This window comes from Ipomoea triloba, chromosome 6, assembly GCF_003576645.1.
Source record: "Ipomoea triloba cultivar NCNSP0323 chromosome 6, ASM357664v1".
Classification (NCBI taxonomy): domain Eukaryota; kingdom Viridiplantae; phylum Streptophyta; class Magnoliopsida; order Solanales; family Convolvulaceae; genus Ipomoea; species Ipomoea triloba.
Window position 1 is genome coordinate 15,614,114 of NC_044921.1, and position 27,410 is coordinate 15,641,523.

Consider the following 27,410-nt stretch of genomic DNA (forward strand, 5'->3'; position numbering starts at 1 on the left):
TGTTTCAAATATCAGAAAGATTAATCATACTTCAATATGCAATTCCGACAGTATTCTTCTGTTAGAACACTTACAAAATACTAAAGATTGGACTAAAGAGATGAAAGAGTGAAAAGATTAGGGGTGTGTTTGGTTTGGGGGTTTAGACATAAGGTATGGGTATCAAAGTGATTGCTAGTGTTTGGTTGATAGGTTTTGTGGATGCTACTATGGGTTTGGAATACTCCATTAATGGCAAAACCCATACCCTTATTAAATAAGGGTTTCATCTCTCTTCATCATTTCTTCCCCAACTATTAATAATCATTCCCATTCCACCCAACTACCAAACATGCTAAATACTTTCACCAAAACCCATTACCATTACCAAGTATTTGATACCCATTCCGATTCCGATTCTCATGTACGAACCAAACGCACCCTAGGACTACTTTTTGCGTATGATGCTCTAACTCATCATACCCCTTAATCAAAAAGAAAAGAATTGGAGCTCAGAGAACTAAAAATAGCTCAACTAATTGTGATATTTAATGACATATCAGTCTTGGCAAACCCAACAGATATCAAAACCAAATGTCAGGAAAGGCAGCAAGTTCCAGTATGCAATCAGAGATCAGAAACATACTGGCACCAAGTTTAAAATGAATAAAACAATTCTTGCTCACATTTAGTGAACTGAAGAGTACCGAGTAGCTGCTCGTCCAATAACTCTTTCAACTTATCGATCTACTGAAATATAATCCTTCAACAACAAAATTATTCACGAGTACATGCCATGTTATGTCATTGGGAATGAAACCATTTGATATGCCTCTGACCAATAACATATAAGCATCATCAAGCATGCCCATTTTACAAAATGTAGAAATTAAGGTATTGTAAGAGACAGCATCAGGGGAAACTCCTTCAAATTGTAATTTTTCAAAGAGGTTCTGAGCTTCTCGAACTTTCCCCATCTTACATAGGCCATTTAACAAACTGTTATAGGTAACTATATCAGGTGTCAATCCTCGGTGTACCATCTCTCTCAGAAACTCCATTGCATTTTGTACCTTTCCAACTCTGCAATAGCCATTAATCAAAATATTACAGGATATGCTATTAGGTTGAAAGCCCTTACTCAGCATTTCTTCAAAAAGAGCTAATGCTTTCTCAACTTCTCCATCTCTGCAAAGTGCTTTGATTAGGCCATTATATGTGATTTCATCAAGGGCACATCCTCTGAAGAGCATATCATTCACTAGCTTAAGTGCATTTTGGGTTGCACCTTTTCTCAAGAAAGAATGAATCAATGTATTGAAGGTTACTGTATTGGCAATGACTCCCTCCTCAAATATTTCTCGGTACATCCCTAGTGCTTCATCCATCTTATCAATTTTGCATAACCCAAGAATCAATGCATTATAAGTAAAAATGTCAGGTTTGCAACCTTTACTCCGCATATCACTTAAAATTTCAAATGCTTCTTGGATATTCCCTTCCTTGCAGAAAGCTGATATAAGGCAGTTATAACCCACAGTATTCAGGCTGAGACTATTTGCAGACATCTCATTGATGACCTTGTAGGCTTCCTTTAGCTTCCCTTGTTTACAGAACCCATCAATTAAAATGGTATATGTTACCACATTGGGCTTAGAAGCACTAATAGACATTTCCTTCAGAGCTTCAAGAGCAGAAGACAAATCTCCATTCTTGCAATGGCCTCGAATCAGAATATTATATGTATAAACATCTGGCTTACAGCCAATAGGCAACATGCTCTTACTAAGAAGAGCTTTAGCTTCATCCAACTGCCCATTAATCACATAACCATTGATCAAAGTATTAAATAGGACATTGTTTGGATCAGGCACTTTATTTAGAAGAGTCCTTGCTTCATCAACCTTTCCACACCGACATAAAGCATGCATTAAGACTCCATAAGTTATAGCATCTGGGGCGAAGCCCCGAGCAATCATCCGATCAACCAACTTAGCAGCCTCATGAATTCGATCAGCATGGCAAAGCCCATGTATAACATCATTGAAAGTATTAACATCTGGAATGCAACCCATAAGAAACATCTCCTCCAATAGTTGCAGTCCTTCATTCACCCTATTAGCATGTGAAAGTGAATGTATCAGCATTTGGTAAATTACTGAATTCGGAACACACCCATGCTTCATCATATCCCTTAGAAGTGAGCATGCAGTATCCACCTCGTTGACCATGCAAAATGATTGTATCACTCTAGCAAAAGTGTGCACAGTTGGAGAGATACCCTTGTTCAGCATCTCATAAAAAACATTTTGAGCTACCTTAGGACAATTGCCAACCACCAGAATATCTATCACAACATTGTATGAAGTAAAAGTCGGCTGGCAAGAGAATGTACTCCTCATATCCAAAAGTAGCCTGGTTGACTGCCCGGGGAAACCAGCTCTTCCATAATGCCTCATAATCATTATAAAAAGGGACTCTCTGAAAACTACGCCTTCTTCTTTCATCTGCAATAACAGCCTATCTATAACCTTAAAATCCTTTGCAACCCCCAGCTTATCAATCAAAGTATAGTACACATCATATGTGTGGGAATACCCTGTCTGCTTGCCAGCCCTTTCAAATAGCTCCATTGACGTTGGTACATCCAGAGGGAGTGCCAGTAACTTATTAAGCTGATAAGGGCTAATCTTGTTAAGTGATTTCCGGAGTTGTTTGAGGTCATAAGGCTTAAGCAAATTCTCCCATTCATTCTCTGTTTCTGATCCATTACCATTAAAATTATTACTCGCACATTTGTCACCAAAGGCACAAGAACAGAATGTAAAATTAGAGTTCTTGCAGAAAAACTGTAACTTTCCATGGATGTTAATCAAAAGCTTTCGTCTTTTTATCATGTTTCTATATGGGTATTCTTGAAATTTCAAGAACTGGCCGAATCAATAGACATCCAAAGCCTTTAACGATTAGGAAGGCCATGACACTCTCTCCAGTTTGAATACTTATCAATGGGTTTGCTCCTTTTGAGCTTGTTTTGAAAACAATAAAGGGAGGCTTTTCACCTGTAAAACAAAATGAAAGAAGAAAGGAGGCTCTTCAAAGTTGAAACTAGAGCTGAAAAATTATATTGATTACCTTAAATATCAAAACTCTTTAGAAATCTCGATGAAATGACAAAGTAGAGAGAAGAAGGATTGATTACCTTAGAGAAAAGATCGACAACATAGGAGAGAATGCCGCCCTTTGCCCTTAAAATTTCCCCCTTACTACATTTTACTCCTTCATGTTCAGCATGAACATATAACCATAATGTTTGCGTTGTATTGGAGGTTCATTTAGGTACGGAATTGGGGTTAAGTAGCTGGAATGAATGGATTGCTTCTTAGAAGACTTTTGTCGAACATTTGGCGGGTGTTTGAAATGATAATAGTGATTCGTGTAGTAAGGCTCTGTGCCTCTGTTGCAGCTCAAAATCAATAGCAATCAATCAAGCATCAACCCGCCAACAACATAACCCGTAACAGAAGATGATTCAACAAGCCGCTGATTCCATATTCAGAGAATTAATTTGTTGGAGCTTTGCAATGGAGATTGAATTTGAAGGCAATAGGGACTCACCATGCACCGGGCAGCTGCGAATTGCGATTCATTTCTTCTTCTTTTTTTTTCTCCTCCTCCTAGTTACAACTTACGATGTATACTTTCAATTCATGGAGTCGTAGTTGTAGGTAGCAGAAGTTGAGGAATAACTACTGCAGCTGGAAGCTTTAAAGGGACTTGTACGCGAGCTGAGCACACGCCACACGGGCACACGGCGTCGTTCAAGTTAGTGCCAGCAGTTATTCAATTAGGGTGTCTTTTGGAAACTAAGAAAATTTTTGAAAAATATTTTCTAGAAAATAAGTCATTTTTCAAAAAATATTTTCATTTCTCGTGTTTAGTTGCATTCAGAAAATTGTCTTTGAGTGTTTATTTCATTTTCTGAAAATGTTTTTTGAAAAATGATCCTTTTTTTGAGAAAATATTTTAATTTCTCGTGTTTAGTTGCATTCTAGAAAATTGTCTTTGTGTGTTTGGTTCATTTTCTAAAACATAAGCAAAATTGTCTAATTAAAATTTTAATTGTCGTTAACTAAAATTTTTTTTGTCAACAGCTATGTTTTGTCAGCTACTTATTTTTTCAAATAACAAACAAACAAACAAACAATATATATATATATATATATATATAGAGTACTGGTTTGTTTTGGTTTCCATCGGAAACCAATCAAGGTAGAAAGTGGAGGATGGCGGAAGAAAGCTGAGAAAGCATTCTCGAAAGAAGTAAGGAAGAAGAAGCAGTTGGATCCAGAAAATTACTTCCCAAAAAAAGGGAAGTCATTTTCCATAAAAATCAAGCTATTTTTCCTTTGACTGGAAATTATTTCCCATTACTTTCAATTTTCCACCCTCTTCGAAACACTGGAAACCTGACAAATAATTTTCAGAAATCATTTTTTGGCTCTTATTCCCTTCCCAAATACGATACCGTCAAAATAGGCTTTCCCTGTGGACCTACGTCACATAATATCTACTAAATCTAATAAGAGCTAATAAATTTAGGCTTATAATAACATGAATTAAAAAATATTGGTCCAATTGTTTATTGAAATTGATGAGCACAAATGATGAGTGTGAAAAGGGTGTAATGTCGTTCCGCTGAGGATTGGTGTTATGGCACGAAACTGTGTGAATTACCGGGCACTAGAGTATATGAATTTATAGAATCCAAGTAACAAAGACTAAATGATGTGGAATAAAAGAAAGCAATTGATTAAGGTGAAAACTATATGATAAATGTATGAACCAGATTAGGGGGATTGTAATCTTGATGTTCCAACCAACTCAGGATTAGGGAAAGAATAATTAACCAAGGGATTTATGGGCAATGCACTGAAGAATTCAAGTCAGCTACTTTCGTAATCAATAACAAGAATTAGGCTACAATTGCCCCACTGTCGTGATGCATCAATTATAACCTTAAACACCTAAGCATTGTAAGCCCCCAAAATTACCTATACTTTCATAGCAGGAAAATCAGGTTGAAATTGGTAAGGCTCGAGGTCTTCATCCAACTTTCGTTGTAATGAATCCCTCTCCTAGACTAGCAATTAATTGTGGCCATCAATCAATAACAAGTAGAAAGAAATCCCCAAATCAACATAAACCCTAGGTAAAAGATTCAATCCCTTTATGCAATTAATCACAAATCGAACATCAAGATTAACAATGGATCCCTAATCCAAACCCATAAGCGAATTACTCCCTCATGATGGGAGTAAACACAACAAAGCAAGAATTAAAGATAAACATTGCAAGAAATATAAAGGGAAGAGAAACTTAACTGATAAATAACAAATCCAACTTCAATCCAAGATTCCAAACTTGAAATAAAATAATCTAATGTAAAACTAGTCTAAACTATGCTGGGGAAATATAAACTAAAAGCTAGAGTTCAGAACTCTGTAAGGGAACCTCCTTAACTTGTAGAGAATATGTAGAACATATAGGAGATAGATGGGCATTGGCCCATTAGGAAACTTCTAATTCTTTTCCAATTCTTATTATTGTTTCCTATTTTTCTTGGTAATTTCCTTTTCTTCCAAAACTTGTCCAAACTGCTCCAAAATTCTTCATTTGCTGCTCCTTGTGGATAATTCAACTCTTGGGATAATATAACACACAAACAATTCTCAATTTCATTAGGATAAGGAAAATAAGCATTAAAACAACTAAAATAAGGGGTGAATTATTGTACAAAATAGTAGATATCAACTCCCCACACTAGAACTTTTGCTTGTCCTCAAGCAATTACCAAGGACAATCCACCTTCCAAGTAATGAAACTGATCACACTTCCTCCCTGCACAACCAAACATACCACCAACCATCTCATACAACCTAACCTGCTTCAAGAATCATCTCAGAATCACAAGTGAGTTCCCTTCTCAGGCCAATAACCGGGCACTAGAATTAAGGTAGATTAGGACCCTGTATGCACATGTACTCAGTTGAGATTATGCAGAACTTGGCTTAAGATGATATCCCATAGACTTGCCCTTCATACTCCCATAGATCAACTCTAAAACTGCATGCTAAGATCAAGTAGGTCTTTATTCGTCTTGTAATGGGCTAAGGGTGAGTGGCTAACAAAGAAGGGGTATGGAAAAATGAACAAAGGAGAGAATTTCACACCTATTCACAACTTAATCTAGAAGAGATACTACAAGTATGGACAATGGAACAAACTACAATTGAGAACATAAGAACACTCTAAAACAGTGGGGTTTGACACAACTTTTCTAGCAACATGAACCATTTGCACTTTTATTCATCTTTTTTTCTTTTCTTTTCTTTCACAAATTTTTCATTACTTCCAAACTTTTTTCTCAAACAACAATTTTTCTTTTCTTTTCTTTCAATCTTTCTTTTCTTTTCTACCATCAAACAACTTTCTTTTCTTCAAAACAAAACAACCAACTGATTACTTTCACCAAACCCCACACTAGGACAAAGATAACAAGAGTAGTTCTAACAAGAATAAGCTCCAAAAAGAAATCTCTTCTAAATTAAAGAACAAATGCTACATTCTCTCTACCGGTGGATGGAAATATATGGCTAAAGGCTAAGGGTTAAATAACATGGGTAAACAAGAAAAACAATAACAAAGACGGGTGAAGTGCTTAGCACTTATTAAACAAAAACAAGGCTCAAAAGGGGACAACTAGGGAAAACAATTATAATAAAGGGTAGGTTTAAAGGCTTGGGCTAACAACAATGGCCTAAATCATTTCAAAGCATGCAAATTATAGACTTCACTATGAGAGCACTGAGACAAGCTATGACAAGACAAATATCACCGGAATCCCACATAAGCCTTCACTAGCAATGCATAACACACAGGGGGAACATTTATGTTAGAGGTTAACACAACTATTGGCAAGAGACTGAATTAAACACAAGCTCAACTTTGAATCATCCCTGACAAGCTAGGCTGCACAAGTACCACCAAACAAACTACAAACCAGCAGAGAGGAAAGTGGTCACAGCCACAAAGCAAAGAAAATAGACTATCCACAGTGTTGCACATTGAGTCCTTCAAGCAAAGTTCACCAAAAATTTTATTTTCAAACCAGAAATAGCCCCCCCCCCCCCCCACACTAAAACGTGGACATCGTCATCGATGGACAAACAATTAAGCACAATAGAGGGGATACAAAGAATAAAATCAATAATGAATCACAAATTCAAAACTAATAGAGAGATAAATGAAAAGAGTTAGGAAACCAAACCTTGAAGTCTTGATGCAATGAAGAAAAATGGAAGAAAAAACTTTCGAACCTGAGGAAGACAACAATAGTGCTCACAAGGAAGTGGAGAAAAAATGGCAATTTTTTTTTTCTTTTTTTACTGTTGGGGTCAAGGGCTGGGTCATGGCCGTGATGTTGGCCGTGACCCAGAGCTCTCTATAAGCAAAAACGTACTGGAAGTTGCGGAAAAGGTCACGGGCGGGGTCATGGCCGTGACCCTGAGCTCTCTATATGCAAAAAGTCCGTTTTTCGCGCCAAATGCCTATTTTCACCTGTAGATCAATCCAAAATATCCCCAAAGCACTCCAACACCTAAACACATCATAAACACTCTTGGAAGAAACTAGTAATGGGTTAGTGCAAATAAGAATATTTTTTTTCTTTTTCTGAATAAACAATAAAATAAAACTTGATCTCCTAAAATTCACTAACTCTAATGCTAGTAAGAAATTAATCACACAATCAAAACCAAATAAGCCAATCCCCGGCAACGGCGCCAAAATGTGATGAGCACAAATGATGAGTGTGAAAAGGGTGTAATGTCGTTCCGCTGAGGATTGGTGTTATGGCACGAAACTGTGTGAATTACCGGGCACTAGAGTATATGAATTTATAGAATCCAAGTAACAAAGACTAAATGATGTGGAATAAAAGAAAGCAATTGATTAAGGTGAAAACTATATGATAAAGGTATGAACCAGATTAGGGGGATTGTAATCTTGATGTTCCAACCAACTCAGGATTAGGGAAAGAATAATTAACCAAGGGATTTATGGGCAATGCACTGAAGAATTCAAGTCAGCTACTTTCGTAATCAATAACAAGAATTAGGCCACAATTGCCCCACTGTCGTGATGCATCACAACAAAGCAAGAATTAAAGATAAACATTGCAAGAAATATAAAGGGAAGAGAAACTTAACTGATAAATAACAAATTCAACTTTAATCCAAGATTCCAAGCTTGAAATAAAATAATCTAATGTAAAACTAGTCTAAACTATGCTGGGGAAATATAAACTAAAAGCTAGGGTTCAGAACTCTGTAAGGGAACCTCCTTAACTTGTAGAGAATATGTAGAACATATAGGAGATAGATGGGCATTGGCCCATTAGGAAACTTCTAATTCTTTTCCAATTCTTATTATTGTTTCCTATTTTTCTTGGTAATTTCCTTTTCTTTCAAAACTTGTCCAAACTGCTCCAAAATTCTTCCTTTGCTGCTCCTTGTGGATAATTCAACTCTTGGGATAATATAACACACAAACAATTCTCAATTTCATTAGGATAAGGAAAATAAGCATTAAAACAACTAAAATAAGGGGAGAATTATTGTACAAAATAGTAGATATCAGAAATGAATGGTTCATATTATTTTAGTTTTAGTATTTTTTTTAAAATTATTTTTCCTACTTTACCCTCTATTATATCATTTACACTTCTTAAATACCCCGCATTTCGTCAGTGTAAACTTTAGTAACGGATCGGAATATTTCGTTAACTATTTATTATTCTTAACAAAACTTAATGTACATAAACATTATACTACAAACGTATCATATTTAATAACATCCATCTTATACTATATGTTCATAATATTTTCTCTATATGTCCATAAACATAAACCTTAATAATGTCCATAAACACTAAATTAAATTTACATCATATATATTTTCATTCACTTTATAGTAGGTTCATGATGTTCTTTTTATATGTTTATTAAAACAAAGTTTAATGTACGCAAACATTACACTAAAGTAATGACTTTATGTATCTAAAGATTTATTTTTAAAATAATTTAAAAATATATCAACATGGTGTCATTTAAAATATTTCAGAGCTTTTTAATGATTTATTTTTATACATTAATTTTATTTGTAAAAAAAAGAAGATAAAGATAAAAATAAATTCAAGTCCAAAAAATGTATTAGAAGGAAAAAAAAATGATAGATGTATTAGGTGTGTTAGGACTCTAGGTCTTTGACTCATATTGTGATTTACTATCCTACTCATCATATACCTCTACTTGTGTATATTTATATATTCTCTTAGACTCTGTAACCTGCTGTTGTTAGTCAATACAATTGTACAGTTGGGCAAGTCGGCTCGTTTTCCCTTATCTCGTATTGACTCGACTCTTCTAGTTCTGTTGTTTTGGATTTAATTTATACGGACATCTAGGGTTCTGCTCCCATTTTATCTTCTGATGATTATCGCTATTTTTTTTCTTTTTGTTGATGATCATTCGCGTTATACTTGGTACTATCCAATGAAACAGAAATCTGATTTGTATGCAATATTTGATAAGTTTCGTGTCATGGTTGAGCGGTCTGTTAATCGCAAGATTAAGTCTGTTCAGTCTGACTTAGGGGCTGAATATAAGAAATTGCATTCCACTCTTGCCTCTTTAGGCATTTTCCATAGGCAGTCCTGTGCTTATACTCATGAGCAGAATAGGCGTGTTGAGCGCAAACACAGATATGTTGTTGAGACTGATTTGACTCTCTTGGCTCATGCTTCTGTTCCGTCTAGGTACTGGGATTATTCCTTTGAGACTGCGGTATATCTTATTAACAGGATGCCTTCTCCTACATTGCATAATTTCACTCCTTATTTTCTGCTTCATAAGTCTCCGCCTTCTTATTCTTTCCTGCGTGTATTTGGGTGTATGTGCTATCTACACTTGCGCCTTTATAATCGTCATAAGATATCCTTTCGGTCCTCTCCATGTGTTTTCTTAGGTTACCCAGATTTCTTTCAGGGGTACAGGTGCATGGACTTGTTGACTAATAAGATTTATGTATGCAGGCATGTTCGGTTTGATGAAACTAAGTTTCCGTTTGCTAAGTTTGCTGCATAGGTACCTGCACCGTCACGGCCATCCTCATGGGCTGAGTCTGTCCTGAAGTCGTGCTCTGTTGCTGCGCCAACTCCTTGGCCACCGCAGTTGGATGTGTCTACTGGTGCCCCTGCTGCTAAGCCACGGGGTAAGCCCCGTGGGAAATCTACTCGGCCTACGACTCAGTCTCATGTCATGGCTACTCGGAGTCGATCTTAGGCTCCTCTTGCTGGTCTAGCTACTCAGGTGTGTCCTACTGATCCGACTTGCTACTCTTAGGCAATAAAACACTTAGAGTGGCGTGAAGCGATGGATCAAGAGTTTAATGCCCTCCTTCAGAATCAGAGTTGGTGTTTGGTCTCATCAACTCCTTCTATGAATGTCATTGGTTGCAAGTGGATTTTTCGTACCAAGCGCAAGGCTGATGGCTCGATTGAGAGGTACACGACTCGGTTGGTGGCGAAGGGGTTTAATCAAGTGCCTGGGCAGGACTTATTTGACACGTTCAGTCCTGTGGTCAAGCCCACTACAGTTAGGTTACTTCTTTCTTTGGTTGTTTCTTCTGGTTGGGTTATTAGGCAGCTTGATGTGCACAATGCCTTTCTGAATGGTAGTTTGTCTGAGACTGTTTATATGTGTCAACCACCTGGTCATGCTGATTCTTAGTATCCTGATCATGTCTGCTTGTTGAGATGCTCTTTGTATGGGTTGAAGCAGGCACCCCATGCTTGGTTTAATCGGTTGCATGATTTTCTATTATCTGTGAGCTTTGTTGCTTCCAAGACAGAAGTGTCTCTTTTTCATTGTTCTGTGAATTCTGGTTTTATGTTCATACTGGTGTATGTTGATGATATCCTTGTTATGGGTAGTAGTCAGGGCCTAGTGGATTCGTTGTTGGCTAAGTTATCTGCTACATTTAAGATACGAGATCTTGGGGAACTTGGGTTCTTTCTTGGTATTGAGACGGTGCGGTGTGGTGCTGATTTGCTGCTCTCTCAGCAACGTTATATGAATGGTATCTTGAAACGTGCAGGCATGTCTGATTGCAAGCCTTTGTCTACTCCTATCTTTTTAACTAGGGCCTCTACATTGCAAGCAGATCCCTATGATGATCCTACCCGGTACAGGAGTCTTGCTGGGTTTTTGCAGTATCTTACAGTTACTCGCCCAGATCTCTCCTTTGCGGTGCTGAAGCTGAATACAAGGCCCTGGTAGATATATGTGCTGAGGTAACATGGATTTTGTCCCTCTTGCGTGAGCTTCACATTACTAGTGTCTCGGTTACCAAATTATGGTGTGACAACCTTTGTACCACCTATATGTGTGCCAATCCAATCTTTCATGCTCGCACTAAACATGTAGAGATTGATTACCACTTTGTTCAAGATAAGGTGGCTGCTGGTGAGATTCAGGTGAATTTTATTTCCACGAAAGATCAGCTTGCTGATATCTTCACCAAAGCTCTTCCTGGTCCTAGATTCAATTTTCTTAGAGACAAGCTACAGGTTGCTAGTCAGCCCTGTGCTTGAGGGGGAGTGTTAGGACTCTAGGTCTTTGACTCATATTGTGATTCACTATCCTACTCATCATATACCTCTACTTGTGTATATTTATATATTCTCTCAAACTCTGTAACCTGCTGTTGTTAGTCAATAAAATTGTACGTTCTCATCAGGTGCATGTAGTAATTTCATTGGTCAAGTCATGTATTGGGTTTTAATACTTAGGGTGCGTTTGGTTCGCACATGGGAATCAGAATCGGAATGGGTATCAAATACTTGGTAAGGGTAATGGGTTTTGGTGAAAGTATTTAGCATGTTTGGTAGTTGGGTGGAATGAGAATGATTATTAATAGTTGGGGAAGAAATGAGGATGGGAAATGAAACCCTTATTTAATAAGGGTATGAGTTTTCTCATTAATGGGGTATTCCAAACCCTTAGTAGCATTCTCAAAACCTATCAACCAAACACTAGCAATCACTTTCATACACATTCTTTATGCCTAAACCCACCAACCAAACGCACCCTTAGTTTTATACTTTTACATTTAGAAGGTAGTTTTGGAGAGAAATTACACAATCATCATTGGCCAAACGAGTGTGTGTGAGATCAAATATGGACAGGCCTCCAGGTGCAAACGAGTGAATCATATTTCATCCATCAAAACATGATCAAAGGTTGAAAACCAATGAAAAGAAGAAAAATATGTAGTGGCATTTTTATAATTTTCTGTAATTATGATGGTATATTTAGAAATGCTTGACGGGACACTTAAACATGGTTGACGGCGCATTTAGAAATGCTTGACAGTGCATTATGGATGGGTGCTTTGGTAAATTTGCGTGCAATTTAAATCCTAGTGATATTTTATTATGATGATATGCTTGATTTTAGGGAGTGTATTTATGGTAAATTTGGATTTCCTTGCTGATTTACTTTCTTTCTTCATGTGGGGTTATTTATTCATCTTGCTTTGAATCTTTCTAGCTTCTTCTGCATTTCTTTTATTCAGCCATGGATTCAAGTTGATTTTTGTACTTTTATTCAACCACCGTTCACCGGACCATGTACCATCGTGTGAATTTGTAACTTTCATGAAAATATTATTTTCAAACAGTGTGACCATTTAACGGTGTACTAGCATTCGAATGTGCACCACGAGCAACACTCAATTTCTACCTTTAGTAGTAGTTATCGACTTATTCAATTTTAATTAATTTTAAGAGAGATAGGTCAAATCTAGCAACACTACACCAATCATTACCTTTACAATCGACAAATGTCGAGACTAACCTGAGTACCTAGCCACAAGCTGCCATGTCAAATCCGCCAATAGAATTTTCACATTGTGTTTCATTCTCTACTACATACTATAAATAAAGACCTCTATATATCCACTATTTGGGAGATCCAAATATTCTCTTTTCTTTTTATACTTTTTCGGACCAAGCAGAACCTTCTGAACTCGAGCCATGTATCCTATTGATTTTGTAATTGAACTCATTAATTTCAATAAAGTACACTATAATACTTTCTACAAATACGTTCTACTCTCTATGTATTCATTATAGTGTACGACACTAGATCTAAATATCTAATTATGCTATTAGTTTAGATGTAAAAGGGCAAAACTGCAAAATATGCAGCTATTTGGACATGAGTGGACTTTGGTCGATCAAAGTCTCATCTTTGACTATTTCCGAGGAAGATGAGGATATATTAATTGATTGAAGACTCAAAGAAACTTATTAAAGATTGACTGAGCAGCAACTATGTTTGAAATATTAATTTTCCCATTACATAATCCTATTCGTTTTTATTTGTCAAGCTAAACTTTATTTTTGGGCTACAATTATATAGTTATATCGAATATAATCTAATACAAAAGTTAATTATGATAAATTTCTAATATAAACAATAAATATAATGTAGTAACTTATAGTCATATTTATATATATTTATAATTTTTTTTTAAAATTTACCTTTTGAATTCTTTGTTTTCATTCTCAATAATTAAGTCCATTCTCAATAATTAAGTTGTTAACAATGTTAAATACATAATGCAATAATATATATATATATATATATATATATATATATATATATATATATATATATATATATATATATGATCGCGTTCAGGTGCGAATTGGCCGCCCAGGAGAGAACTGCGAACGAATCACAGCGCGCCACGTGTCCGGAATGTAGTTGCACCTAACGTTATAACTAGGTGCACATAGGTGTACCAAGGTGCATAAATGTTAACAAGGTAAATTACTTGCACCTGCAAGTGAAAATAGGTGCACACGTGCAAGTAAAATGTATTACAAGTGCAAGTAAATTATACAATGAGCATCAATACTAAGTGCACCTAATGTTATAACTAGGTGCACCTAATGCTATAACTAGGTGCACATAGGTTACACCCAGGTGCATGAATGTTAACAAAATAAATTACTTGCATAAGTGCAAGTAAAATGTATTGCAGATTCAAGTAAAATGTATTACAGGTGCAAGTGAATTGTACAGTGAGCATCAATACTAAGTGCACCTAATGTTATAACTAGGTGCACTTAATGTTATAACTAGGTGCAACCTATGTTATAACTAGGTGCACCCTATGTTATAACTAGGTGCACCCAGGTGCATGAATATTAACAATGTAAATTACTTGCATTTGTAAGTGAAAGTATTTGCGAAAATAGGTGCATGAATATTAACAAGGTAAATTACTTGCACTTGTAAGTGAAAATAGGTGCGAAAATATGTGCACTTGTAAGTGAAACTAGGTGCACTTGTAAGTGAAACTAGGTGCACTTTTAAGTGAAACTAGGTGCACCAAAGTTTCAGTTATTTACGAAAATGCCACCACGTCATTTTTTTAAAATTGCATCTGATTCGTTGATCTGGACACGTGGACGACTGTGGAGCGTTCTCATTTCCTACCTGGGCGAGAGTTCGCACCAGGGTGCAACCCTATATATATATATATATATAATTCGAATTATTTATTTAGAATCAACCTAACACAATGCTTTATTGTTTTTAACAAAGTTTTGCATATGACTTCACTTTAAATGTATAAGAAAAAGCCTTAGTGATATTGCCCTAGCTCAAGGTTGAAGAGCATTTCCATGTGTGGTCCTAGCTTGTGTATGACCTACACGGTCAAGTTTGTAATATTTATAAAACTGACATATCCCCCCTTTTTTTTTTTCATAATTCTTAATCACTTTCTTACTTAGAAACTTGTTATCACCTAAATCCTCCTATACAAACATACACACTTATATTTTGGAAAAAAAAAACCTTCAAGATTTACATCAAATTAAGAAATACAATTCATTTCATTTGCATGCACGACGAGTAGCTTAGTTGGATCCTGAGTGGTAAATTTGGGTTAAGACACATGATTGAGATCGACTTGGCAGTCAAAATGTGAAAATTTCACACTCTTGTGAGATGATTTATTGTGGTCACGAGACACTAGTCCTCCAACTTAATGCGTCGCTAAGTCATCGTGATTTATCTATTCACAATCTTTTTGGGTTAAGATGTGGGGGCCATTTGAGTGAGTGATTTTATCATTTGTAGGCAAGAAATACATTTCATTTTAAAAGAAAGTGGATGGAAAACCTTACTTAAAAATTACTTCTAGTGTCGTGGTGAGAGTTCTTTGTGAGCAGAAGTGAATATTTTGGCATTGATAAGTCTTGAAATTAAACCAATCATTATACCATTAACTAAGGTGGACTAGTGGCATAATGTACATTTTTCAAATACTAAAGGTATATTTTTAATATACTAAAAATTTATTTTTTGAAGGTATATTATTTGAGTAACCAAATGATGAACCTTCAGTACACAAATAATATACCTTCAATATATTAAAAATGGGCATTTATTCATGGTCTATAGTATAATTTGTCGTCTTGAAATTAGATTGACTCAATTAATCTCTTTATAGGCTTGGAAGCGGGTTCATGGGTCCAAGATATAGTTCGACGGCAAGTTTTACTCTAGACCATGACTTGTTTAGCAGTGTGGACCATGAAGTAAAACAGTGTTGTATCATTTTAATTACACATCGATTTCATTTAACAGTATACACTATTGTACGAGCTCTGTTATTTAGTTTCATTTTTTCACACACTATTTTCATTATAGTAATGATGAAGTATCATTTAATTACACTTCAGGTTAATTTGACAATAACGTTATTCCATTAGCTCTGTCTTTTAATTTTATTTTCCACACAGACTAGTTTCATTATAGTAACGCTGAAATATTATTTTAATTAGACTTTGATAACTTCAATTGACAATATATATTATTGTATAAGCTATGCTTTTTAGTTTCATTTTATACATACTAGTTTCATTATAGATTTATAGTAATGCTCAGGTATCAATTTAATTACACTTCAGGTTCGTTTGATAATATACATTACTACATGAGCTCTATTTGTTAGTTTCATTTTTTACACACACTATTTTCATTATAACAAGACAAAAGTATTATTTTAATTTTACTACAGTTTAATTTGACAATACACCTATCTATAACGTGATACACAATTAATTTACGATAATGACAAAAAAAATTAACATCATATCAGACCAGGATCTATATAATGTTGTGTAGACTATGATCTATTATATAACAACTAAATAACTTGGATTATAAAAAAGAAAAAGAAGAGAAATAGCAAGTCACCATCTTCGATCGTTTCCCAACTTCCACAATAGAGGATAGCTTTAGAGTCTCTCTCGTACACAACACACTACCCATAATTATAATTAAGATATAAATAAATGGTGTTAACCTTAAAATTGTAAATTAATATTCTCAAACCACATTTTCTCCTTCGTCTCCGTTGCTTGTTTGCTACAAATTCTCTCTCTCTCCCTTTTATGTCTCTTTCTCTCTCTGTCTGTCTATATATTTACCTGGGCAATTGAGCCAAAGGGTAAATATATATTGGAGAAAAAGCAAAGAAAGCGAGAGGAAAAGAGAGGGCCTTTCTAGCCCTCTTCTCTATATATGCCTCGCTTCAGATCTTGAATTCTATTCATTTGTCATCTGGGTCTTCTCCTTTTGGTAATTCTAAGCGCTTAACTTCCTTGTATAATTGTATCGGCTTATTGTTGATCGGTTCACGTCAAAAATAAGACTTTCTTGATCCTTATGCGATCCTTGATCAGGGTCTTTTGATTTTATTTTATCCATTGGAGATCGAACAGTCTTTTTCCTGATTCGTTGATTCTATATTTTGTTTTGTCTGATTGTTGGAATATTTATAATTTTGGTAGCTTCTGTTGTTGTTTTATGATGTTCTTGTCGCATAATCTGCATTTTGGCATTTCATATTACATTCGCTTGGTTGATGAGTCAATAGGTTCTGGGCTGAGATGGTTATAAGAAAAGCTTGAGTTCAATCGTGGACTTACTGGTTGCTAATCAAATTTGTCTTTAAAGTGGTTAGATCCTTTGTTATTCCCTTTCTGGTTAGCTAGAGATTTTGATTTTGTAGGGAAAGGGATTTTTCATTTGGTAAATTTGATCTGCTCAGTGTTTGTGTCTATCCGTTTTCGTTTTCATGTGGGATGATTGCAATTGTTATGTGCAGAGTGAAAATGGAGCCTGGAAAATTATTTGTTGGTGGAATTTCTTGGGACACCAATGAAGATGGTCTCCGAGAGTATTTCCAAACATTTGGTGAAATAGTTGAGGCAGTGATCATGAAAGATCGAACCACTGGTCGTGCCCGTGGTTTTGGTTTTGTCGTTTTCGCTGATCCTTCTGTTGCTGAAAGAGTTGTCAAGGAAAAACACATGATCGATGGAAGAACAGTAAGTGTTGTTTTCTAATTATTGCTACTTAATTTTGTTCTGTCATAGGTTCTTTGGCAATCTCATTGAACCATTTAGTACGGGTTCTCTTTCATAAATCAATACTTAGCAGCATGCTAGTTGGTTGTCTGGCTTAAGAAATTCAGTGATTGCATTGCTAAAAATTTAACACCGAGGCTTGTAATTGTTCAACTCCGAGGCTTGTATGTAATTGTTTAACACGTGCCTCATTAAGGAGGCATGGAAGTACCTAAACTAGACAGAAGCAATGCACTATTAGTCTAACACATCTATTACATGTATATTGGACCGACTTTATTTAGAATGCGGTTCAGTTTATGTATGTGGTATACTAAAACATATGTTGCTTATAGGCCTATCCTTTTTTTTATTTACTAACAAATGGAATTTGCAGCAAGATTAAAACTCTTTAAATATTTTCATTTTAATTTTGTCATCTAGTCTATTTTTCCATTTTACTCGGTTGTGTATGGCCTTAGAGTAAAGGAAACATATTAAGTTATTGTCTTTTGATCTTCAGATTTTTGGGGTGTGAACTTATCTCTTTTCCCTTTTTTCTTTTACCTACTTACTACACCAGGTAGAGGCAAAGAAGGCTGTACCTAGGGATGACCACCATGGGAACAGAAATAGTGGAGTTATGCAGTCTTCACCAGGTTCCATTCGCACAAAGAAGATTTTTGTGGGAGGTTTGGCATCTTCAGTTACTGAGAGTGATTTCAAGAGGTACTTTGATCAATTTGGGACAATCACGGATGTCGTGGTGATGTATGACCACAACACACAAAGGCCTAGGGGATTTGGATTTATTACTTACGACTCGGAGGAAGCAGTGGATAAAGTTTTGTACAAAACATTTCATGAACTTAATGGCAAAATGGTTGAGGTAAAGCGAGCTGTTCCTAAGGAGCTATCTCCAGGGCCAATCCGAAGTCCATTAGGACCATATAACTTTGGCTTGAACAGAGTACAAAATCTCCTCAGTCCTTACAATCAAGGTTACAGTCCAAGTTCAATTGGAAGTTATGGAGTACGAATGGATAGAACTAATCCAACTGCCATTGGCCTTAACAGATATTCTTCATTTAATCCTTCCAGCTACTCAATGGGACTTTTAGACTCAACACTGAATTCAAATAATGGGGGAGGTGGGAACTTTAGTCCTAACCTTGGATATGGACGTATTTATGGTGGGAATTCAGCCAGGCTAAATGGTCTAATGGGATATGCCTCTGGGAGGATTGGAAGTGGTTCTATGTTGAATTCGACAGTTCAGAACATGTTGGACAATGACACTCTTAATTATACTACGCAGTCCGCTAATTATAACAATTTTGTCGGCTTAGGAAGTGGCAATACTGGATTCTCTGCTGCTGCTTTTGGAGGCCTTGAAACAATTTGGGATTCGTCTATTATTTCAGGTCAAGGTGGAAGGAATGGTTCTCCTGGGAATGACCTTATCGGCTACAACAATGCTGGTGTTGGAGGGTATGGACCGTATAATGGTAACACTGCTGGTGAAACATCCACTCTTACTGCAACAGGAGATGTTCGTTCTGCAAATTTTGGAAGCTTGTACGGGACTGGAAACGGTTCGTTCTTTGAGGACCAAACCTGGCATTCATTATCTCCCGAGCTGGAGGGTTCTGGTTCTTTCCGCTATGGGCTTGGAAGTATGGCTTCAGATGTTATACCTAAAAACTCACTTGATTATGTTAATGCTTATAGTATTACAAATAGATCAAATACAGGTACTCGAATTTCTTTTGCTCATCTTACATTTCGCTTTACTAGTTTATGTTCTTCGATAGATTTTTCTCCTCTTCTAGTTATTCTGAATCTAATATATTAAACTAGTTCCCTGGCACTTATTGCTCTAGTTGATTATGCTTTAATAATCACTACTTTTGAACATTAGGTTTATAGCTTACATAACGATGTTACTTTTGATTTTAACTTGGATGAGCTATCGGGGTGATGTGGACCCCGATTATTGATTGAGCTGAATTTGGACTCAGTCTGGTTCATGCTAATATGCTGTTACTGTGATTTTACTCGAAAAATCTCTTCGTGATACTTACCCTCTCTTTAATTATGTCACAGGAATTGCTGCCTAGGAAACCTGTGTGGGATTCAAATGTTGATTATAAGTTGAAATTATGTTTTCGTGCAAAATTAAAGATTTTGATTATTTCTATTCGCTTCGGAGGAAGACTACTTCGGGATAGAGGTACATAAACTTAGAGCTAATTCAAGAGCCTCGCTTAGAACTTATCTCAAAGAACAGAACATTTACGATATGAATGTGCGGTTTTGCTGGGAGATAGGATCAAGTTTTTTTTTTGGTTTTGGCCTGATTATAAGGTTGAGAATTGAGATGTATAATTGGATAGCAGAACACACTTAAGATTATTGTACCATGCACATCACAGCAAGTCAAGAAAGTAGATTTAGTCATTTTTATCTATACTATATTGTATTATTTCTTTCATGTGTTTGTAATGTTTTTTTTATTGTTCTTTTTGGGAATGTTGATTTGCCATTATAATTGTATATTGTAAGACATTTTTGCTTATGAGAAAGGGAAACAACTTTTCATTGTTTTAATTTGTTTGATTTTCTTTTATTTTTGAAACCTACCGAAAATAGTTTGCATTTTCACTAATTATAGGAAAAAGGTCAAATAAGCCCCTAAACATTACTGGAAAAATCAATTAAGCCCCTAAACATTTGAAATGTGCAATTAAGTGCTTTAACATGTTACATTGGATCAAAGAAGTCCGAAAATAGGTAAATGACCTGAATTGCAGGTCATTTACTGTTTCGGATAAAATCTGACAACTGACGACGACAGAACTATTGCCAATCGCCATACTGCTTTCCGCTTGGGAAAGCAACCACTTCCACTTGGGAAGGCTCTTCAGCGGAAGGCGACCAAATTGGTCACCTTCCATGGTGGAAAGCGACCAAATGGTCGCATTCCCAGGCGGAAGGCGACGATTCTGTCGTCGTCGGCCGCCAAATTTTGTTTGGGACAGTAAATACCTGCAAATTGAAGGTCATTTACCGATTTTTGGACTTTTTGACCCAATTTAACATGTGAAAGGGCTTGATTGTACTTTTCAAATGTTTAGGAGGCTAATTGACTTTTCATATAATGCTTATGGACTTATTTGACCATTTCTCAATTTAATTTTATATTCTAATTTGTAATCTCTATGTATTTGAGTCCAAGTATGATTATTTATCCTAATCTCTATATTCTAGTCTATCATTGATTCTACTTGTATATATACATATCACTATGCATGTACTCTTGTAATGAAGTTCATTCAATCATACCATTCTCATCTGGTATCAGTTAGTCAGGGTTCTTATTCTCTATGATTTTTTGTTCCTTTGTCCCTATGGCCAGTGGCGGATCCAGTTTTTGTTCCTTTGTCCCTATGGCCAGTGGCGGATCCAGCATGGGGGCAGCTGCCCCCATTCACCCCACCTCCACCCCATATATAGTTCTTGTATTTATATATGTATATATAGTACAGATTTTAGATATAAGGGTGTGTTTGGAAAGCAGGAAAATGACTTCTGAAAAATGAGTCATTTTCCAAAAAAATGAGTTCATTTTCGGTGTTTGGATGTACTCTGAAAAACTGTCTGCCTGTGTTTAGTTCATTTTTCGGGAAATGAATGGAAAATGATAGAAATGTATAATTATATATTTTTATTACTTTATTTGAAATAATTTTTTTTTAAAAAAAAAAAAAAAAAAAAAAACCGTCGCATGAAGCCATTTTTCGTTTCTGGAAAATGACTTCCAGATTTTTTGTCCGGAGCTCATTTTTCGGAAAAATGAGTTCATTTTCCGTGGTCAACGAAAAATGTTTTCCGTTGACCACATTTTTCGGATGTTGCCAAACACCAAAAGCCCGGAAAATGATATCCGGAAATCATTTTCTGGGTTACCAAACACACCCTAAGTATATGAAAATAGATAAATATACACAATTGGTCAATTCGATGAGTTGGTAGGGGCTTTATCTAGCTAAGAGATGTCTAGGGTTTGAATCCCTAGCATATATTTTTTTTTTTTAAAATGCATCTTGAAGGCTTTTTTGCTTTTTATTTCAACAGATTCTTTAATGCTTTATATCTATTTTTTAAAATATTAATAATGAGATGTGTAATTTATAATGTGTTTTCTATTTGAATTATTTTATCAAATTAATCTTGTTTCATATTTTGTTATGAACATTTTTATAAAGTTATGATGTGTTTTATTTTTTGCCTATATCCAACAATGTTTATGACTATTTCTTTTGTTTTAATGTTTCGCCAGTGTTTGAAAAAATCCCATCTAGGGTCGCAATTTTTAATATTTTAGTATTAACGATTAAAGTATTAAATAATTTATGATTATTAGTCTTAAAAAATTAAAAAATTTAAATAGTTTTTTTAAAAAATAAAAAATAAAATAAAAAAATACATAAGTACTGATTAATTGCCGCATAAGCATATGAGGAGCGCCTAGCAATTTTTTTCAACCATGTGTTTCACCCCCACTGGAAAAAATTTCTGGGTCCGTCACTGCCTATGGCAGACGGATATGTTAACTCTTCTTTTGAACGAACCGTCTCAGATGTCGATGTTCTGTCTCTATGGGTGTTAATTCATTTTCTACTGCTCATCACTTTATCAGTATTAAGCTGACCCACAAATTATTTGTTTTTGAGGACACAAGTCGTGCCTTTCCTCCAAGGACATGGGTTAATGGGGGTTTATTGATGGTATTCACCCATGTTTGGATGTTTTCCTCATAACCATTGACACTAATGCAGTTCCACAAGCCAATCCGACTCGTGCATTTTGGTTTCGTCATGACTAAGATTTGATGTCCATGTTAATTTCCTCTATTTTAGAAGAAGTTATGCACCTTGCAATTGACCGCAGGACATCACAATAAATTTGGGAGTTGATAGAACAGTCTCTAGCCTCCTCATCCCATGTCAAATTGCTTCATCTTCTTGGTCAACTTTAATCCCTTCAACAAGGTAATTCCTCTGTGGCTAATTATATTCATCTATGGGTGGTAAAAGTATGTACATAGGTGGGTTGGTTGATGTTAGGAGTGGATGTATGTACATAGGTGGGTTGGTTGATGTTAGGAGTGGATGCTAAATAGATATGTGGAGTGGAGGCGAAAAGATGTAGATGGTAAGTTTCGATCCTTATATATCTTAAATAATACTATGTTTAAAACCACAAAGCTAAGACACTTTAACTTTCAATAACTTTCATATATAATAATATATTATCTAATTTTATTAAAACATTTACTTTTATGGAGGATGATACACTCTCATTTGTACCTATTTTACTTGTGTTTTTATGTAGGTTTTATAGTTAATTGTGTGATAAAATGTTGTGTCCAATGCTTATTTCCATGTTTTCATATTTAAAATGGTATAATGCTTGGTTTAAATGTTTTTGATGTGTTTAGAAGTGCATTAGAACCATTTGTGAACAAAAGCCAATCCAAAGGAGCCAAAGAGTTGTAATTCCCGCTACCATGGCGACATCTTGGTAATCGGACCATATCTCTTCCTATGAATATCCAAATGAGATGATTCTTGAGCCATTGGAAAGAAGACTTCAAGGGCTACAACTCTTTTGAAGACATCAAAGTGTAGATTGAAAGGGAAAATGGTCAAAAGATCAAAGAGTTGTAATTTCTGCTAAATATGGCGACACCTCGGTAATTGGACCATATCTCAGCCTAGAAATATCCAAATGAGGTGATTCTTAAACCATTGGAAAGAAGACTTCAAGGGCTACAACTCTTATGAAGACATCAAAGTGTAATTCGAAAGGGAAAAGGGTAAAAATCAGGATGCAAGTCGGAACTGCGTCACAGGAATTTTCGACGCGTCGAACTCAACTTTCGACGCGTCGAAAATCCCAAAAATGAGGCAGAATAGCCTCGTTTCGGCGCTGTAAAGATTCGACGCGTCGAATGTTGGATTCGACGCGTCGAATGTCGCAGATCTGCGATTCTAAACTTCTAAAAATTGTCATTTTTGCCCTCCATTCTCCACCCACTATAAAAGCATCATTTTCTCTTCAAACCCTAAGCTTGGCTGCGGATTTTNAGTATTAACGATTAAAGTATTAAATAATTTATGATTATTAGTCTTAAAAAATTAAAAAATTTAAATAGTTTTTTTAAAAAATAAAAAATAAAATAAAAAAATACATAAGTACTGATTAATTGCCGCATAAGCATATGAGGAGCGCCTAGCAATTTTTTTCAACCATGTGTTTCACCCCCACTGGAAAAAATTTCTGGGTCCGTCACTGCCTATGGCAGACGGATATGTTAACTCTTCTTTTGAACGAACCGTCTCAGATGTCGATGTTCTGTCTCTATGGGTGTTAATTCATTTTCTACTGCTCATCACTTTATCAGTATTAAGCTGACCCACAAATTATTTGTTTTTGAGGACACAAGTCGTGCCTTTCCTCCAAGGACATGGGTTAATGGGGGTTTATTGATGGTATTCACCCATGTTTGGATGTTTTCCTCATAACCATTGACACTAATGCAGTTCCACAAGCCAATCCGACTCGTGCATTTTGGTTTCGTCATGACTAAGATTTGATGTCCATGTTAATTTCCTCTATTTTAGAAGAAGTTATGCACCTTGCAATTGACCGCAGGACATCACAATAAATTTGGGAGTTGATAGAACAGTCTCTAGCCTCCTCATCCCATGTCAAATTGCTTCATCTTCTTGGTCAACTTTAATCCCTTCAACAAGGTAATTCCTCTGTGGCTAATTATATTCATCTATGGGTGGTAAAAGTATGTACATAGGTGGGTTGGTTGATGTTAGGAGTGGATGTATGTACATAGGTGGGTTGGTTGATGTTAGGAGTGGATGCTAAATAGATATGTGGAGTGGAGGCGAAAAGATGTAGATGGTAAGTTTCGATCCTTATATATCTTAAATAATACTATGTTTAAAACCACAAAGCTAAGACACTTTAACTTTCAATAACTTTCATATATAATAATATATTATCTAATTTTATTAAAACATTTACTTTTATGGAGGATGATACACTCTCATTTGTACCTATTTTACTTGTGTTTTTATGTAGGTTTTATAGTTAATTGTGTGATAAAATGTTGTGTCCAATGCTTATTTCCATGTTTTCATATTTAAAATGGTATAATGCTTGGTTTAAATGTTTTTGATGTGTTTAGAAGTGCATTAGAACCATTTGTGAACAAAAGCCAATCCAAAGGAGCCAAAGAGTTGTAATTCCCGCTACCATGGCGACATCTTGGTAATCGGACCATATCTCTTCCTATGAATATCCAAATGAGATGATTCTTGAGCCATTGGAAAGAAGACTTCAAGGGCTACAACTCTTTTGAAGACATCAAAGTGTAGATTGAAAGGGAAAATGGTCAAAAGATCAAAGAGTTGTAATTTCTGCTAAATATGGCGACACCTCGGTAATTGGACCATATCTCAGCCTAGAAATATCCAAATGAGGTGATTCTTAAACCATTGGAAAGAAGACTTCAAGGGCTACAACTCTTATGAAGACATCAAAGTGTAATTCGAAAGGGAAAAGGGTAAAAATCAGGATGCAAGTCGGAACTGCGTCACAGGAATTTTCGACGCGTCGAACTCAACTTTCGACGCGTCGAAAATCCCAAAAATGAGGCAGAATAGCCTCGTTTCGGCGCTGTAAAGATTCGACGCGTCGAATGTTGGATTCGACGCGTCGAATGTCGCAGATCTGCGATTCTAAACTTCTAAAAATTGTCATTTTTGCCCTCCATTCTCCACCCACTATAAAAGCATCATTTTCTCTTCAAACCCTAAGCTTGGCTGCGGATTTTGACCAAAAAAAGAGCAAGGAAGAAGATTTGAAGCCACAACAAGAGAGGAGAAGAGCTTGGAAGACATTCGGGAGAATTTCTTCATCTCTTCTCTATTTTAAGCTTTGTTAAATCTTTCTTTGAATTGTTTGTTGTTGAAACTAAGATAGCCATGTTTGGCTAAGATTTCCTTTGGGATTTTTGGCTTGATAAGTGTTTCTGAACCTATGTGCCTAGTTCTTGAATTGCTTGAATGAAATATCTATTTGGGTTTATTACTTGTGTTGTAATTGTGGCTTAATTTCTTGATGCTTGTAGTTAAGGATCCTAATTACTTGTTTCATTGCTAAATTTGTCTATGAATTAGAGCACCCACAATTGCACTTGATTCTTGTACCTCGAGAGAGGACATGATGATTAAGGGATTTATTGTGAATAGCTCACGAGAGTGAGTATTCCAATTGTGAATAGCTCACGAGAGTGGGTATTCCATTTATTGCTTGTTCTTGATTATATGTTGTGAATAGCTCACGAGAGTGAGTATTCCAATTACCATGTTTTGGGATTGAATTACGAGAGTAATCTTTCCCTTTTAGATTGCAATCATCCACACTTGTTGAACCCGAATGATTATTTCACTTTAGATTGGCACTAGGTGATTAAACACTTTGACGCCCAAAAATCCCGCTCTTAATCTCTTGTATATAAAAGTCCGTTTGCCTTGCTTCATTTATTTTATTTTCATAATTTTAGATAAATACCCATTGTTAACGTAGGAATAGCTTCTCGTGAATTAATTAGTAACTAGTGCTTAATACCCCGCTTCCCTGTGGATCGATAACCCCGAAATACTCCGGGTATTTGCTTGTACCTAAAAATGCTACGACCAGAGGACAAATCCTAGACATTCAAATAAGTGCAATCAAAGGTTGTGATTGTATCTAAAATAATATGAGATTCTAACCATAAATAATAAGAGAGGGCAAAGAAGGCAATTGAGAGGTATTTTAATTTTAGAAGGATTGTAACTAATATAGTTAACATATTAGATGAAGATATACAAGGTAATAAATTGTAGGCTCATAAGGAAGCATCAAACTGAGAGTCGTCTTCATCTACGTACGAGAACAAATAGAATAGTTTGAACACTTCCATAGGGATAAATCACGCAGTGATGTCTGTGTGACTGGAGGTTGTGTGTCATACATATATAAATCGTGTGTCATGTATAAAACTGTCGTGTGCACATACATCACAGATTTAAGGCTAATTTAACTGGCAATGTGATAACTAATTTCTAGTATTCTCTTTTGAAAAATGTTAGCTTTGTATATGTATATTTAGTTCAATAAAAAATGACTTTGTAAGTGTTTTAAGTATTTTAATTTTTGCTAAAAAGTATAGCTGCATATTCAATTTATTCAATATACACATGTAAGTAGAAATTAGACTTTGGATTAGACAGTTGAATTACCAAATTCAGTTCATGGAATGAGACATCTAGAGAAATGAGCCATGTCAAAAGAACTTGAAGGGAAAGGAAGACACTGTGTCGAAATGATTCTAAGAATTGCAGGAAGTCCACTCTCCAAAGAGAACTAAACCTGGGCCTTGTGGTTATCTCTTGGTGCAAGAAAAACCGTAAGAATTTCACGATCTAGTAAATCCCCTCCCCAGCTTACATTAGAAGACCATTCATTGTACTGTATGGCACACGTTTATTATAAGTATGACACATATTTCTTTTAAGTATGACTCACTTTAATTATAAGTACGACACACGTTTATTATAAGTATGACATACAGTTCTTTTAAGTATTGCACACGATTATAATAAGCATTGAAAATATGTTATTTATTCATGTCTACATGTCTACATGCATTACTTGTCCACCTTGCTACTATGTACTTTGGCGGTATCATTTCAGCGTCCTCGTCCTTTAAATTCATCAATTTTTCCTTGACATATTTCCACCTCGA

General features: G+C 35.6%; 3 protein-coding genes across 4 annotated transcripts in view; 1 reads left to right on the top strand and 2 right to left on the bottom strand.

The window, feature by feature from the left end:
- LOC116022221 (farnesyl pyrophosphate synthase 1-like) overlaps positions 1-27,410 on the bottom strand; it is a 462,332-nt gene that overhangs the window by 352,577 nt on the left and 82,345 nt on the right. The window lies entirely within an intron of this gene.
- Positions 507-3,719, bottom strand: LOC116022210 (pentatricopeptide repeat-containing protein At5g64320, mitochondrial). Its single transcript, XM_031262823.1, has 3 exons — positions 3,598-3,719; positions 3,182-3,522; positions 507-3,041 (listed from the first exon to the last, which is right to left on the bottom strand). Exon 3 carries the CDS (start codon positions 2,874-2,876, stop codon positions 714-716), a length of 2,163 nt encoding a protein of 720 aa, XP_031118683.1. The 5' UTR covers positions 2,877-3,041; positions 3,182-3,522; positions 3,598-3,719; the 3' UTR covers positions 507-713.
- LOC116022218 (heterogeneous nuclear ribonucleoprotein 1-like) lies at positions 16,532-20,143 on the top strand. 2 transcript variants are annotated; one of them, XM_031262830.1, is made up of 4 exons: positions 16,532-16,763; positions 17,293-17,515; positions 18,117-19,287; positions 19,640-20,143. In XM_031262830.1, the coding sequence occupies exons 2-4, from the start codon at positions 17,300-17,302 to the stop codon at positions 19,651-19,653; spliced, it is 1,401 nt and encodes a 466-aa protein (XP_031118690.1). In that variant the 5' UTR covers positions 16,532-16,763; positions 17,293-17,299; the 3' UTR covers positions 19,654-20,143. The 2 variants fall into 2 exon arrangements, with proteins under 2 accessions (XP_031118690.1, XP_031118694.1); XM_031262834.1 differs by lacking the exon at positions 16,532-16,763 and adding an exon at positions 16,794-17,143.